The sequence below is a fragment of the Mytilus californianus genome, unplaced genomic scaffold (genome assembly GCF_021869535.1).
Source record: "Mytilus californianus isolate M0D057914Y unplaced genomic scaffold, xbMytCali1.0.p SCAF_14, whole genome shotgun sequence".
Classification (NCBI taxonomy): domain Eukaryota; kingdom Metazoa; phylum Mollusca; class Bivalvia; order Mytilida; family Mytilidae; genus Mytilus; species Mytilus californianus.
In genome coordinates, this window is record NW_026262626.1 from 21,359,665 (window position 1) to 21,377,423 (window position 17,759).

At 32.4% G+C, this 17,759-nt stretch overlaps 3 protein-coding genes across 6 annotated transcripts in view; 2 read left to right on the top strand and 1 right to left on the bottom strand.

Moving 5' to 3' along the window:
- Positions 1-17,759, top strand: part of LOC127724368 (fibrinogen-like protein A) — a 432,225-nt gene that overhangs the window by 316,446 nt on the left and 98,020 nt on the right. The gene's annotated exons all lie outside the window — the stretch shown is intronic.
- Positions 1-17,759, bottom strand: part of LOC127724364 (feline leukemia virus subgroup C receptor-related protein 2-like) — a 227,425-nt gene that overhangs the window by 142,659 nt on the left and 67,007 nt on the right. Inside the window, exon 1 of one of the 4 annotated variants that reach the window (XM_052231308.1) lies at positions 6,570-6,611. The exons of 1 other annotated variant lie outside the window; for it this stretch is intronic. Coding sequence is in view for 2 of the 3 variants with exons in the window: in XM_052231309.1 (XP_052087269.1) it covers positions 3,953-4,240 (288 nt within the window). In the remaining variant the exon portion in view is untranslated. Of the gene's footprint in view, positions 1-3,952; positions 4,350-6,483; positions 6,612-17,759 lie in introns of those variants that run through there. 2 more of the 4 variants (XM_052231303.1, XM_052231309.1) reach the window with 2 other exon arrangements.
- The window catches only part of LOC127724370 (fibrinogen-like protein A), a 162,584-nt gene that overhangs the window by 106,403 nt on the left and 38,422 nt on the right, over positions 1-17,759 (top strand). The gene's annotated exons all lie outside the window — the stretch shown is intronic.

Sequence of the window (17,759 nt, forward strand, 5' to 3'; positions counted from 1 at the left end):
GTGTGTTTACGTGCAGAAGCTTTGTTATTTTTGCTAGACACCTTTAATTAATAAAAAAAAATATAATGCATTTGTTTACGACACAAAATCCATACTTGCTTTTGACAAAATTGAATTGTTTTTCTTGTGTTATGTTGAGGCCTTTTATAGCTTGCTATTCGGTAATGATTTTGCTCATTGAGGAAGGCCATACGATGACATACAGTTGATTACTTTTACGTCATTTGATCTCTGATGGAAAGTTATCTCTTTAGTATGCTTACCATATCTTATATTTTAATAATTTTTTTTGTGATATATTCTATCCAGTTGTTCCGAAGTAAAAGTAAAGCACCGGCGTGTAACCTTTAAGTTTGCTGTTCGAAGAGCGACAGAAAAACCAATTTGTTTACATACCATAAGTTAATACCAGTAGAAGAAATCCTCTGTTTTTTAATAATCTCAGCAGGGATTTACCGTAGTGTTGACTGGCAGCATTTCTTACTGCTAACAACTGGGCTCTACTTGGTGGTTGTGGGGGTTCTTTCTTAAAAACTACAAAAGAAATATATGTATAGTATACATCAACTGATTTAATTAGGGATGTATTTATAACTTTTGATACTGCTTAGGCATTTTTATTATGTTGATTTTTTTTTCAGATTATTTATTAGTATATCTTTCTTTTTTATTTTCTTCAAAATTGTTTTTCAGGGGTTACCGTAGGATAAATTTCCTCATTGTTGATAATAACGTATAAATGCAACAGAGTCAATGTTATAGAAATCACGAGCATTTACTGGAAATTCTGATTGATGAATCAAATAAAAAAAAGATAATCCGTCATTGACATCGGCTTTAGCATGTTTATGCCTTACAGAAGATTCCACACGCTTTAATAAAGGAAGTCGCCGTTTTCCTTCGCAACTTAATTATAAAAAAAAATACGCAGTTAATTTGTTGACGTCAGTTTATTTTCAGTCAAGTCAAGAACAAAGGTTACATCTGGATGCGTTATTATCTGCCCGTCCTATACTGTATTATATATTAACCTTGTTTTATTAATGCAATCATTCACTTAAAACTATTTGGAATACGCATTTGTGTATGTAATAGACGTAAAATAAAAGGCGCAATTATAAAACTTCGATTGTATTTAATTCAAATTGGATAATTTTTCAGACGGACAGTCACATGACCTTATTTCACCTGTCCTCGTAATAATATAAACGGTAACAACTTCACTGCACCAGATGCGCGTTTCGACAATTAATGTCTCTTCAGTGATGCTCGAGACCAAAAAATTGAAAATCCAAAACCTAATACAAACATTGAAGAGATGATCAACCAAAAGGACCTGGTGTATATCCAAAAGGAATCAGAGCTTTGCACGAGGGAGATATATTCCTTAACTCAAATTGATTCCAAAATTTTATAACAGTAAATTTTAAGCAAAGCAATATCCGTGTTTTCATGCCAGTACCAAACGAAGTACTGGCTACTGGGCTGGTGATACCCTCGGGGACTAACAGCAGAGGTATCGACCAAGTGGTAGTAATAATATAAACGATACCACTTTTACTGCATCAGATGCTCATTTAGACAATTAATGTCTCTTCACTGATGCTCGATACCAAAATATTTGAAAATCCAAAGCCTAATACAAACCTTGTAAATGTTCGACAATGGCATATCAATACACACAAACACATGTACAATTAAACAACAAATAACAATGGAGTGTATTTTCAGATGTGTTTAGAGACTGTGTAACAGTGACGGAAAATAATGTTTAGATATACTTACTAACTAAAACCAATAAAAAGAGAAGCGTTGTGACGCCAGCGCCAATATAAAACAAAGTATATAAACGGCTGCTGACCAGATCTATGTCGGGACTATATTTCACCAGTAGCGGAGGAAGTAAAAATCCTACAGCTGCACCAATCTACAAATATGGCAATGAAAAAAACAATAACCTGCTGTTTGACGTGTCATCGAATTTCAAATTTCCATGAGCAACACTACGGGTGCCTCAATTAGAGCAAGAATTGTTTACCATTTCAATATCAACTGAGATCATTCCCGCCTTTTTGTAGGGGTTCGCGGTGGTGATTAATCTTTAAATTAGTTTTCTATGTAGCATTTTATTCATTTTATTGTCGTCGTTTTTCTTTTTTTTTTTTGTCATTTGAAAGTCGGTCTCGTGAGATTTATTGTCTCTTCGGTATCTTTGGCCACTTTTGTTATTATTCTTTTAACATCCATCCATACTTATCATAATGTATATTGAAGCAATATACACTTTTTCATGCCAGGGCCTGTTATAGTTTACTTTATGGTATTGGTTTTACTCAATGCCGTAGGTATTTTCATCATGTTCATCCTTGTCACGTGGTCTTTTGCAGAGTTTTTTCATTGACAATCATAACACATCTCCTTGCTTTATATTTCTTGAATTCATTTTCTTTAGAATACGCTTTTTCATGAATTTCCATTCTTTGTGAGATAATACAGGTACAAATGTAATACCAACTCCAATATCCAATGGTAAAATTGTTAAATCAGTATTTTAAATACAAAATTGTAAATAGCATTACTGGCAAATCAAACAGTGCAGTGTTATACACGTATAATGGCAAGCCTTCACAGTCAAACATGAGAAATTTGCATATTAAAAAGTTCATGTACTTATACTCTTTAAGGAATGACTGTAGTAATATTTTTTCTGTCTTTGGAGAAGTAGCATAAAAAATGTTGTGCACACTGAATAACCCGCGTAGCGCCTTATTTAAAAATGTGCACCACATTTTTTAGATTATTTCGAATAGACAGAAAAAATATTACAGTCATTCCTTATAAATTAATTGATTCTAAATTCCATTTTTAAGGAGTAAATCATGAAAAAAACGTTGATGACTTCACGGTCACAATACAAAATTATGTCTCTGAGCTGATAGACAAAAAAACTTTCCGCCAATCAGAAGACGTGTTACATCAAAAATTAAATTATTCAAAAATAGTTTGAATCACTGTCGATTGCTATACATACAATGCCAAATATTCCAATTTATGTACATTCAAGATCATAAGTAGGTTTTGAAAATGTGCATAAAGGGAGTGAAATAGACTGGCAACTAGTGAAAAAAAACTTACTATGCATGAGGGCAGAGATTTTGCCTTGCAACATGCCACCAACGTAATCACATCAGAGAGCTATTGCAAATATTCTTGAACATGCAGAAAGTATGGTAATATTCCTACACGAGATATTATAGATTTAACGTCCCAATTCCAATCGGACGTCACTGCGTAATTGAAAATCCTTCACAACAACTCTTTAAAATTGTGTTTACTGCCAGATGAAGCCAGGGCAATTTAAAAAAAAAATAGTAAGATTTGATGAGCAAGAAAAAGCGATAATGCGTGATGAATACATAGTATTACAAAATGACGACACTGCCTTTTAAGAAAAACATATACATACTCTAAAGATATACCCTACAAAGAACTCGATTCGGATTTAGATGATAGAGAAGGCAGCGGTTTATTCTTCATCATTAGCACTTGCAGAATAAGTCGTTTTTTAATGATAACACCATTAACCGATTTTTATACTAACCATGAGCATCACGACAGGTACCACAAGAGGAGATGATCAGTTTACCATTCCCGAACATTTTATATCATTAAGGATACACAAAACTTTAAAAGAGGTGACATAATAAACTTTAGTTTAGTTCTGTTCTTGCAAGCAGATACTCTCTACCAAAGATTTTCTGTAAAGATACACAAGCACCTGCAAATTGTATACTCTTATAGATATATTATCCCTTGTCTGTTGGCTTGGTGATGTTACGTGAATATTGAAAGTTCACGATAGGAAAAGTGAGGAAATGGTCTTTGTTGATTTGTTTCTCACGTAGGCCACTTGAACCCAGTACTTAATTCAAAACAATGTTAAATAATATACCTGGTTGCCAAATACACCTAAAGATGTTGCTGTTGATACTTGGTTTGGACCAAACCATATTGCTGCAAGTCTCGCAGGGATACCAAGTATAAAAACCTGAGCTACCGAACAAACAGACTGGCCGAACATCAATAACGCAAAACGATCGGGGCTAACACATGCTACTTTAATCCAAGCGCCAACTGCATTCAGGAAACTTCCGCAAATAATCACAACCCTAAGTCCTTTTTTGTCTAGAAGCCATGTTAATGGAAAGATTAGCGGTATATACGCTAGCATGTAGACCATAGATAGCCAATCTAGAGCAGTCTCCTGTTGAAATTTGTCCTCTGGCAAACTGGCATTGTAATAGTTGAGTAACACATCTCCTATTATGTTCAGATGTAACCATTGGAAGCTGTTGGTCAACGAAACAAATGAAAACAAAAAAAGTATAATCCAACGCCTTTTGTAGACTTGTGGTAGAATATTATCTTCGGTAACTTTCGATGTATCATCTTCGGTTACTTGCGTTGTCGGTTCCTCTTGGCCATCCATTGTACTGTAATTCAATTAGTCAGTAATTTATCATATGATAATAAGCGATTTCCTTTTTTTTTCATTTGCAGGGTGAAAAATAAATAAAATTGAGAATGGAAATGGGGAATGTGTCAAAGAGACAACAACCCGACCATAGAACAGACAACAGCAGAAGGTCACCAACAGGTCTTCAATGAACATACTAGTAATAAACTTTTACAACATACAGTCTAGATAGGCAAAAAAGGGATGTGTGAATGAAAACTGGTGTAACCCACCATAGTGTGTGTCTGTACTAAGTAAGGCTATCTGTACCATCATTATCATGATGGTGAGTTGTTTGTTCTCGATTGTCTATACGTACTTATGAGGAGTTGGGTGTTGTTGGTTTGTATGGATTGTTGTACTGTCCGATATTTTGTGGTGATTCCTTTTTTTTTCTTTTCATGTAGTGTTTATATAGTATATAGCGTCTGGTACCATTTCAGCACGTAATATACATGTTTTTTAATAACTGTACGCTCGAGACAAAGAGTTTAAGAAACCAAATGTATCAAATAGTCTGTTTGCCAATTCCGTTATCAATCCTGTAGCTTCGAATTCATTCGTACGAGCTGTTTGCCTTATGAGAGATATTCATGAGGGTCTGGATTTTTTTTTGGGGGGGGGGGTTCGGTATTTCATTTTTGTATTCTTTTAATTTTTTGAGGCCATTTTTTCTCTACTCTATTCTTTATAATTTTACCCTGTTATTCAATATTCTTTATATTTCAACATCCTATTATTCTCTCTTTCTCTTCTGTATTTTTTTATAACCTTTTTTCTATTCTCTATACTTGTTGCCTTTTATTCTACACTTATTACCGATTATTTGCAATTCTGGTGACCCCATCCAGATCCTCATACATTTTCATTGACAATTAGGAGCTAGCAGAAAAGCAATAATGTGCTTAACGTGTGCAATCTTTACGTTTTTCAAATTCTTTTGTTAAGCTACCAATCGTGTTCTCATCAAAATGTTTAAACGCCTATACATCACGTTCAACTTATTACGCTTTGCGTCGGCAAGCAGGCCATTTTATGTTAAGTTATATCATTGCATAATCTAGCATCTGAAAATTTAGTCAGAATGTATTATTTAAATCATGATCAATATTGAAAAGTTTGAGATAACATGTATACACTTCGACGGTAAAATCCTTGTAAAATTAAATCATCAAAAGCAGCTATCAGTAAATTATGATTGACAAGAAATTGAACTATAACTTTCAAATGCTCTTTTAAGTATTCTTTTTTAGCCAATAATAATTTTAGTAAGCACTTGATTCTGAAAACTAAGCATTATTTAGGTCAATTTCAAACCCGGACTCGGATATTCTGAAGTAAATATATTGTCCTTTAACCAAATTGTTCTTTTTCATGAAATATTTGTTTAATAGTTTCTCCTCTAAGATTGACGTTTGCCAATTTCATCTTTTTATACTTTGCTACTTGTATTTGTTGTAAACATACGACCTCAAGATGTCCTTCGTTTGTTTAATTTCAAGTACTGAAGATTGGATAAACGACATCGGCGGTCTCGTGGTAGAGTACTCGCATCGACTTCCGGTGGTCGATCTGAGCACACGACTTTTAAGAGTAAGACATGTCAGCTAGTAAAATTAGAAGAAAAACTGTGTGTGAGAAGGTATGCCTCCCTGAGGACTATTACTTTTATATTTTCAAATCTTATTGAAATATCATTTGCATGCAATATTTCCCACTGGACTGTTATTCGGTTGCATCATTACACAATTGGAAAGTTAGGAATTCTGCATTAATTACTAAAATATTTGTCTACTGACTAGCGTCCGGGTTTGTAATCAGCTGACGGTGTACTTGCCGTGAGCTTGCGGCCTGTTAATAAACAACACTTTTAGATAATAACGGTCTCGATTCATGACATCACATTTATTAGCGCTTTTACTACTTTGTGTACGTTGGCGCTTTTTTACTTATATTATATGCCTTACCTTTTCATTTTTATTTAACCGTCCTTATCATTTTCAAAATACACAAATACAAATGTCAGTTACATCTATTAGAATTATTCACCTACTTTTTAGTATGAAATGTCAAGCGTATAATTTGGTTGTATATTTGATGAATATTTACTTTAACAACCTTGAATGTTATGTTATTTGTGTCATTTGACGACGTATCAATTCCTGTACAAACAAACGTTTATATAAAAGGCCACAATTTAAAAGAAAACAACTTGATACAGTACATGTATATGTTAAAATTTCTAATTATCTGAATTTACCATTGAAGTCAGAATTAATTTTCCGAAAATAATTAGAGTTCATCACATATGCAAGCTTATATAAGCATGTCATTACTGTACTAAACATTGTGTTGTTTGATCATAACATATCTGTGTTGGTAAATGTTTTATCTACTTAGACATTTTTCTTTGATAAGATTTAGATAAATTCAATTATTGTATATAAATTTGACAGTCACATATTTAAATGACAGTTTACATTCAAGAAGGTGAAGAGAATTGAACATATATTGGTATGTCTGTTCATCGTTGGGTAAATTGACATTTTAAAAAATGTTCTTATGTAGTATTGCATAAAAATGATATTTTCTCTTTTCTAAAACGATTACAAATTGCGCCATGTTTTATTTCGTTAGTGAAAACATGGTTATAAACCTAAGGACAATGAGTAAGTAGTCCCTATTAAAACTTTTAAAAAGAGTCGGTTCTGCTATCATCCAAGAGACAGCCCTGATATTATCTATCAATCAGCATTTCCCTAACTGATGGCTTTTATATTAGTAGTGCATAATCAATTAAAATAATGGTCAAATAAATGTATGTCGGTGTGCTCAATTTTGTGATAAAACATTGGTCAAATGAAAATCGATGAAGGAACAAAGGAAAAGATCATCGATTTATAATATATAGCTTCAGGGAAAAGCCAGAGGAGTTAAATATTATTATGGTAAAGTTGTAAGCTGGTTCTCTCCCTTGTAATTTACGGGTATCTTAGTCACCCTTGTTAAACAGATGAAGAACAGGAACCAGTCTAGGTAAATTTGTAAACTCACGAAGCAAAACAAGAAATGATTGCAACAGGGTGCTCACGGTGCTGTTACGAAGTTCCCTGAACAAAGTCCCAATAAGTATAAGCCCCTAGGGACTCCTCTATTATTCATTCAATTCATCTTGCAGAAAATATGATGGTTAAGGGGTGGAGATATAAAAAAATTACAAGATATAAGAACATTCTCATATGACAGGGGTGGGGATGACCCCTTGGCTTTAATGTATTATTCGAATCATTTTGACATAAAAATAAAAACAACAAAAACAGGAATATGTGTGGTCCAGGGTTGGGGATCTCGACAATTCACAAGATAATACAACATTATCAAATGGCAGGGGTGACCCCTGGGAACTAATCCCACAAATCATTCAAATCATTTTGACATGACAAACAAGAATTGGTTTAAGGATGGGGCTCTCGCCGGACCATTTACTAAATACTAGAACATTTTCAAATGACAGGTGCTGGTGGTGACCCTAAGGAACTAGCCATGTATTTCATTTAATTTATTTAATCATGTTGAACATTTTCTATTCTTTAGACTGTCCATTTTGTTTTTATTTTTGTGTGTAAATTGAAATTCAATTTAAATTTTTGTGTGAATTGAAAAATAATGTTCAAGGTCAAAGGTCAAGGTAATAAGTGATTATTGACCTTTTAACCTTGAAGTAGTCCATATGGTCCCATGATCATTACTGAAGACCCCATGTGTCTACTATCACTAACTTTTTTCACATTTGAAAATAAGATTCTAAAAAATCTCGCAGGGTTCTAAATTAAAGCCCCTCCCTTATTTCGCCACCTAAAAGTACCCCCTAAATATACCCCAATGCACAAACAAAACCTGATCGCACCATTAGACATGTTTTCAGTTATAGGAACACAAGAAAAGTGTAGTTGTCTTACGGTCACCTAAATGCTGACCTTTAAGTGCGTATTAGATACGTATTGCAAAAAGAGGGGGAGTATACAAAGGGGCAACCAAAAGTCACAAGTCAATGTTTATTGTTTGTTCTTATGCTGTGCTGTTACATATACAATATTCGCACAGTGTATGAAATTTAAAATTTATTTTACGAGCTTTAGAAACAGAGAGAAAAGCGAGGCTTGCCGAGTTTTTTTCTGTTTCGTAGCAACTACAAATACATTTTATATTTTCCTACACTGTACGAATATTGTTTTTATTCAATTTATATTGAACTTAAGGTTGATGACCCCTTCTGTAGGCCTGTGTATTATGGAATTTTCAAAGTGCAACAATATCAAAACAGTGAAAATACAGAATAAAAGTGACTTGCCATTTTGTACATATATCAAAAGGAAACCTAAATATTGAGTCACTAAAGTCGAGAGCACCCTCTATCTTATAAGCACCGAATTGTCAAATATAGAAGTGCAAGGGGAAAGGCTGCGGATTTTTTATATAAGATTTCCTTCCATATGTTTAGCATTGAAACAACAAAAGGGTACATTAACCTTAAACGTAGAGTTTTTTCTATTCAAATCGATGAATTTGTTTTTGTATGAAATCGACATGATTAAAACCATAAAAACGCGGACCGCGATGAGGACCCTTAATTAAACTATTATGTAAACCGAAATTTGAACAAAACCATTCGCTCGCAACAGAAGAAAGATACCAGAAGACTATACACGTACACATTACGTTTATCACTTCATGTTATCTGTCGAATGTATGTGTGTATAGTAGAATTGCGGGATAAATCATTATCAAGGTTAGGATAGGGTTCAGCCTTTGCAAACATATTTAACGTTGCCACATTTGTATATGTGGCTGTCCCAAGTGTGGAGCCAGTAATTCAGTAGTTGTCGTGGTTCGACAATTCTTATGATGAAATGTTTTAAAAAGAAGTTATTAATGGAGAAGGTCAAGTACTTTTGCTGAATATATATATTGTCGTTTTCGTTGAATTATAATAATCCTTATTATACCTCACACACATATATATAGATACATCTATAATAAGACAATTTAGTTCGTAATTTATATGATTAAAATGTAAATGTTGAGGTCATAATTGTGATCCACCATGCCATTTCCAGGCTTCTCTAGGTATATAACGTCATTGTATTGAAAAACTCCATTAACCAGGAACGTATAGTAACATCAACATGTGTTTGCATATAAGTTTATTTATATACTGAATTTTATGTCTGGGCGCATTTAAGCATCAATATGAAATATAATCTAAAGCGTTTAGTTAATACTAATTAAGGAACCAATCCCAAATAGCAACATGAACAGTTGATGAAGTTAAGACATTTTGTATGATGAAAATACTTAAAATCTCAAAAACTGGAAAATTTTAATAATAGGCACCTTTTTCTCTAGTATTCTCTTCATTGGTGCATTGTACACATTTCTAAATGAATTTTTTTTTAAATATCAAATCATAATCCTATGCTACTAAATTATTCCCAATTTGTTTTCTCATGTTCATATCTGCCCTGATTATGTATACAACAAGTTTAGACTTTTTGTCAGATATTTGGAATCCTCTAGTTTTATCCATGTAATGCCGATAAAAAAAATTGTCTGCTAACTCATAATTTTCTTTTCATAAGTTTATTATATACTGTTTAAAAAGCCATGTTTGAAAATCTTATAAAATCCTTGTTATTCTTTCATAGTTCTTGAAAAGAAAAAGTTGTCAATGTTAAATGTATGAAAAATCTAGAGAGAATTATTTCCCGCCAAATTTTCAATTGCTTATATTACAAAAACAAGGACACTGACCCCTCATTTTGTTCTGCTTTTAAGTTCCGTTATTTATATACTATCAATTTATAACAGTTTTTTAAAAAGCTTGTTATTTTGAAACAGAGGAGCAAACGTCCTTAATATCTGCCCAGATTATGTATATAACATGCATGTGATATTTTGTCGCTAGTTCTTATACTACGCAGACACTAATAAATCATTATGTGAATCCTATAATTTTACAAACAATTATTTTGGTATCCGTTATCTATAAAAGTATATTTAGCCTAGATTCTTTGATGAGTTTTTTTTGCATGACAGATAGATTTAAGATATATTTTACTTCATAGTTGAAGCCTGGTAAAAATAATATACAAATTGAAAGTAAATCAACATTTGTAAATTTAAAACTGTTTTCAGATAGTTCCTTCAGTTCCCTCACTCTAAATTTAATTGAATGATGTTGAATTGTCGTTTCGAAGTATGTATGAAGAAGGTATACCAGTCAAATTTGGTTTTATTTTTTGGCTGACAAGTACATTAATCGTGAAGAAGTTTCATAAATTGATAAACAAGTTTTTAATGGTTTAAAATTCAAAATCTATAGAGTTTTCATATTAAAAACCATTAAAATTGGATCATTGTAATAAATGCACCGTATCAAATGCATATATGAAATGTAATTTTAAATTACATCGAAAAATGTGACGCAAACACATGCCACAATATTACATAACTCATCTAACTAAAATAAGATGAAAGGAATGCTTTCTATTATGGAAAGCCAACGGGGTCAAAATTCTTGTTTCGTAACTTGTCAATTTGTAACTTGTCTCTTTGTAATTTCAAAATTCTTACTTCGTAAATTGTCAATTTGTAACTTGTATCTTTGTAATTTGAAAATTCGTAATTCATAAATTGTTAATTTGTAAGTTGTAACTGTGTGATTTCAAAATTCTTTATTGGTAAATTGTCAACTTGTATATTGATGTTTTGTAACTTGTCGATTCGTAAATTGTCAATTTGTATATTTTTGTTTTGTAACTTGTCGATTTTTATATATTGATGTTTTGTAACTTGTCGATTCGTTAAATGTTGATTTGTAAATTGTCAATTTGTATGTTGATGTTTTGTACATTTGTAACTTGTCGATTCGTTAAATGTCGATTTGTTAATTGTCTTTCTGATAGTTGTATTATGCTAACGATCATTATGACGACAGATGGCGCTCGGTTTCCTCTTCGGTGTATAAGCCTCCTATAAGTAGGAGCACTTCCATGTGGAGTATATACCTAAGTAATTTTATAAATCAATTATGTACAGCATATACAAATAAAAGAACATTGTTTGGTTTATATGGCATATATACCAGGGACTCGGTGTTATAAAGAGGTGACCTCGAATAAACATGTATTTCTACCGGACTGGTCACCACACCTGGGAGGGGTGTGTCACTTCCTGTATTTAGGTATATACTGATGTGTCGCTGGAATGGGCTCACTTATCAACTTCCCAAATATATTACTGTCACTTGGCAGGAAATTTCTTCTTAATATTTGACCTGGTCAAAATTAGACTAAATACATGAAATAAAAGACTGAGCTGGAAAGTTCATATTATATTGTTCGGGGCCGCAAATTTTGGACTAAATGTATGATGGGAGAAATGGGTTGACACCATGGCCATAATAATAAAGATATTGGAAAAGAATGTAATTTATATATAATGATTTTTGAATACAAAAAGCGATGAAATTGATGAAAAATCTTTATTTATTTGGCTCTTGAGTAATGAAGATAAAATGTTTTATATCATGTACTTTTCAAAATAAATTGAATGAGGTGTTATTTTAAATGAGTCACTTAATTAATGTATACTATATATTAAAACTGATTAGATATGTAATATTTTGTAATACAATCTAAAGGAACCAAAAAACTTATCAAGGACCTAAAATGGACTACCCATATTTTTATCGTAGCCAAGAATGCAAACTCAACCGTGACTAGGATTCCTGATAAGGAATTTGAGATATTGCCAACCAGCCGAATGCAAGAAAACAGCATATATTTCACTTGTCAATATTGGAGTATGAAACAATAGTATATGGGACCCCTCCACATCTACGAACATCAACAGGCTCGAAAGAATACAGCGACAAGCTGCGAGATTTATAACGAGGAGGCTACAAATCCAGAGAAGATGGTTGCGTCTCAAACACGCTCTTCAAAGACAAACAGACAAAACGCGTAAGCCATAAGCGAATATTTCTGTACGAGGTGGTTGAGGGGCTGGTTCTTGCTATAGAACCTGACAAATTAAAAAAAAAGAAGAAAAAGCTCGTCCAAAAAGAACAATTGCTGCCTAGGGATTTGACAATTATCAGTCAATAAATATTGTAGAAAAACAGATCAAGAACTACACAAAGTGTTTTGAGATTTTAACGATCAAAATCCCATATTTCAACTCATTTTTCTTAAAAACGGTAATCAAGTGGTACCTCCTTGAAGACACTGTATTGCGCACACCGAGCGTTGACAGCTTCAGATACTGCTCTCGGCACTGTCAATAACTTCTTAGCTTCTTAACCAGAAAAGTTTAGTAGGCATGTACAAATGAATGTTAATATATATATATATAACATTAAACACGTCTAAATTGAAAACAACGTCCAAACCTATGATTGCGTTGGATAAAAACCGCAATTTTATACGTGTGCATGTAAAACATATTTCGTTGTAAAGGGTCTAAATACAGCACAAACAACATTATATAAAATTATATATATATGTCACCCTTCCCCCTGAGATCTCAGTCAGAATCAAAATAGTCCGATAATAGCATTTTAGGATTAATAGAAACCGTTTATTACCTGGATTTTCACGTACTGGTGTAGCCTTTTATAGCCGACTATATGGATTGGATCTTTCTCATTGTTTCCTATAATTGATTACATCGACTGTATTTGAACTTTGTTGGATAATTGTCTCATTGACAACGATACTGTTTATTACCACATCTTCTTATATCTATTTACCCGAATAATTAAGTCGCTATGTTCCGCTCATCTACGACTACTTCACTAACCTCGATTACGTGAAGGGAATGAACTATTAAGTCGGGTTGTATTTTTCATATAGTTTCCGTTCTCCAACGATACGCCACCTGTCGTCTTCAGAAAACAAAATAAAACTGGTTTCTGTATACATGCCATATAAAAATAAAAATGTTATTATTTTATTTGTGTTCTTTAAGATGCATTTGCTGTACATAATTGATTTAAATTACTTGGGTATATATTCCATATGGAGGTGCTCCTACTTACAGAAGACTGATTCACCGAAGAAGAAACCGAGTGCCATCTGTCGTCATAATGATCGTTAGCATAATACAACAATGACAGTTTACAAATCGACATTTAACGAATCGACAAGTTACAAAACATCAATATATACAAATTGACAATTTACGAATCGACATTTAACGAAACGACAAGTTACAAAACATCAATATATAAATTGACAATTTACAAATCAACATTTAACGAATCGACAAGTTACAAAACAACAATATACAAATTGACAATTTACGAATCGACAAGTTACAAAACATCAATATAAAAATTATCAATTTACCAATAATGAATTTTGAAATCACACAGTTACAACTTACAAATTAACAATTTACGAAGTACGAATTTTGAAATTACCAAGATACAAGTTACAAATTGACAATTTACGAAGTAAGAATTTTGAAATTACAAAGATACAAGTTACAAATTGACAAGTTACGTAATAAGAATTTTGACCCTGTTGGCTTTCCATATTCTATATGCCGTCATCAATTATTAAGAAATCTATTTTAGCATTTATTTGTGTATGCCGTCTGCTGTAATGAATGTACAACTATGAAGGTTATATGATATAAACTCCTTTGTAACTAACCGTATTTTTAATTGTAATCAAGCTAAGTGAATGTATTCTTCATGCATTTTTATTCACTTTTTAGTTTGTTCGATCAATTATACCGTGTGCTTTATGTCACTTGTCTGTAAGTTTTTATTGCCCCCCGCGCGACGCGTTGCGGGGGTATAGAAATACCGAGCGTCCGTCCGTCCTTTCTGCCTTCCGGTCTTGTTATCGCTCTCACATGTACAATTCTTGCCAGATTTTTATAAAACTGATATCATTGATTTATATCAGCAATGTCTCGGACGAGTTCTAAAATCAGTGCCGCTCAACTATTTTTTTAAGAGGTATGGAAACACGAATCATATGGAAAATTGCAGTGTTAGCGCTCTCATGTTCTAAATTCTTGCTAGATTGTTAAGAAACTTATATTGTAGGTTTATAACAGCTATGTCTCGGAGGAGTTCGAAAATCAGTGCCGATCAATCATTTTTAAAAGATTTATGCCCCATAGAAATATTAATTATATGGAAAATTGCATTGTGAGCGCTCTCACTTGTACAATTTTTATCAAATTCTTATCAAAGGTTTATAACAGCAATGTCTCGGACAATTTCGAAAATAAGTGCCGATCAATTATTTTTAATGAAATGGAAATATTAGATATATTGAATATATCGGAAATTGCTCTGAAGTCTTCAACTCTCTAAGATACTTTTTAAAAGTTTTAAAAAACAAAAAAAAATGTTTTGTTATTGCCCTTGGACAGATCGAATATGTACAACGCGGGGGAATTGGAACTCTGTTGCTTTTATTTATGTTGTTTTATTTGTTTCACATAGTAGTGTATATTTTTGTATGATGTCCTCTTTTGTGTCGGAGGTAAATTAAGCATTGTCTTGTCTTGTCAAAGAAGGACAAAATTCTGGAAAATTATACAAACGAAACGGCTTACAACATCCACACACACTATACAGAAAATGAAACAGAAGACTGAGCAATACGAACCCATCGAAACCAGCGGGAGATAATTCGGGTATCCCAGAACGGTTTACAGTTACTGTGTACAGCCACCTGTCGTTTTGTGCAAGCAAAAACCCTTTGATAAGTGAAACTTGATAAGCCCAAAATATACAGTCCCTTTCATTTCTCCCTACCTATCCTTAATATTCATGCCTATCCTAACACATTTGATGGTCTTTTCTGGTAAAGAACTTTAAAACTCCAGAACATTTTCCTGTATATATTAAAAAAGAAGATGTGGTATGATTGCCAATGAGACAACTCTTCACAAGAGACCAAATGACACAGAAATTAACAACTATAGGTCATCGTACGGCCTTCAACAATGAGCATGTATAGTCTGCTATACTTTACCTACCTTATTTTTCAGCAAGGAGGCAAGACACAAGTATAAATATTTATTGGCCTAATGTTAGAAACGAGGCAAGGAGGACGTGGTACTACTGAACCCAAGATAAAAAAGAAGAAGTTATCTTTAAGGAATAGGTTTGGTCGTCAATATAACTTGTTTGACCGTTATAGGACATGTTGTCAAATATGACCATGTTTATTTTTCCCATTCTCCATGTTCTCGTACACGATTGAATGACAACAACGGATGCGAATACCGGAGCAGGAACTGCTTGCCATTCCGTTGCGTTGCACCTGCGTTAAATCCCCAGTGGTTTAAAGTGGATTCCATGCGACCCAATCTTAATCTCCATTTTTTTTAAAGTTTATTGTTGACCTATCAATATTTGCATAGTTTTTGTCTAACCTACATCTTATACCCCCACTATCCCCTAGTGGCTTTTTCTAGTGTTCCATAGTTTATAATAGAGAAAATTATAATCATTATAGCAATGACAAATCACCTTAAACATGTTAAAGTTTACAATGAATTGAAAAAGAAAATGTTTCCGTATAAATTGTTTTTGATTGTGTACAGCTTGAAAAATTGACAAATATATATTAAACATTCATGCTTTTACAGGCTGGAAATTTTAAGAGTCATAAATAAATAATTCAACGAACATATAACATGATAAAATTATTACTTTTACTCTTATAAGCAGTAAATGCAGATTGAGGTTGTGTAAAATGTAATGTAAAAGCAGAAAGTGTTCTGTTCTGAATTGTTGCATGATTCAATTACCTAAAAGGAGGGCACTGTCTGTTTACGTGTATTTATTTTGAGGATGTATTCTTCTGACGTTACAGTCTCGTTGAAATCTCGTTCTGGAATTATTTCCAAAACATGTGATACAAGTGGAAAACATCAATGAATTTAAAAATGTCATAATCAAACTTAACTCTGTGAAAAAATTGTGTATTTACAATGAGTAGTTTTTTAGTAATCAATTTTTCAAATTTTATTACCAATCAAGTCATTCTTTTTAGCGAACATTTTGAGAAAATGGGTGAGGGGTACAAGAAATGATTTTACCGGAAACTTGTACATCCCATATTACTTTTTTCTTTTCAAATTTCTTAGATTTGTATTTTTTCAATTATTTATAACAAAGGAGTTGAAATAATATGCATTTTGTTCTTAAAACAGACAAAAATTACAAATTTACAAAATTGACAGCATGGTTTATTTGACACAAAAAAACATTAAAATATCATAAAATTTTCTTATATTAACACCTACCTATAGTTTTTTTTAAGTTAAATTTATTCAGATTGGTCCACTTCATCTTTATTGAAAGTATAAAAAAAGTTTAATTGTGGAACTGTGATTTTTTTCACGATAATAGCCCATAAATAGTTAAAAATTGATGAAAAATGGGAAAATCATCAAAATTGGGTACTTTCAACGGGCTGTAACAAAAAAGAAGTGCACCAACATATGATTTTTTCTTCACCAATCATTTTTTTACAGTCATATAAACACAAAAATCAGGTTAAGAAAAAAAGTTTAATTCTAGAAATGTTTGGCTCCTCAGAGGTGTACATCCTTAAAACAGACATTTCTAAAATTCCCCGTTGATGAATTCAGATGTTATTTCTAAATTTCCAACTCTCTCAGGCAAAGTTGACCTTTGATGATTTTGGTTATACAGTTGGTTACATTTCTACGTATTTATACATCCCTTGCTTTCAATGTTAAGATTTGAGCGTTCCTGATGCAAGTAAATTTAAAATTTATAAAAACGCTTCGGATGCACAACATTTACTACACTTTTAAATGGTATAAAATGCAAATAAAAAAGACATATTCTTTCCTTTGATTTCTTTAAATTTCAGACACAGACTCAACTATAAATTTCTTGAATGATTACTTAAATTACAGTTAAGTATACTTCTGAAATAAAGTATTTTATATGGAAAAGGTGTCTCATCGACAATTATGCATCATATCCTTTTTATATACTTAAAGAGACACTAGCTACGAGATATATAAAAAATCTAAAAGATTATTTTTTTGTTCAATCATTAATGAAACTGAAATAGTGAAATAATAATTCGCTTTTAGCAGCCAGTCTGGTTCAATTTTGTCAAAATAAGCTAAGAAGCAAGTGAATAATTCGACCTCATTGAATCCGTATTCATGC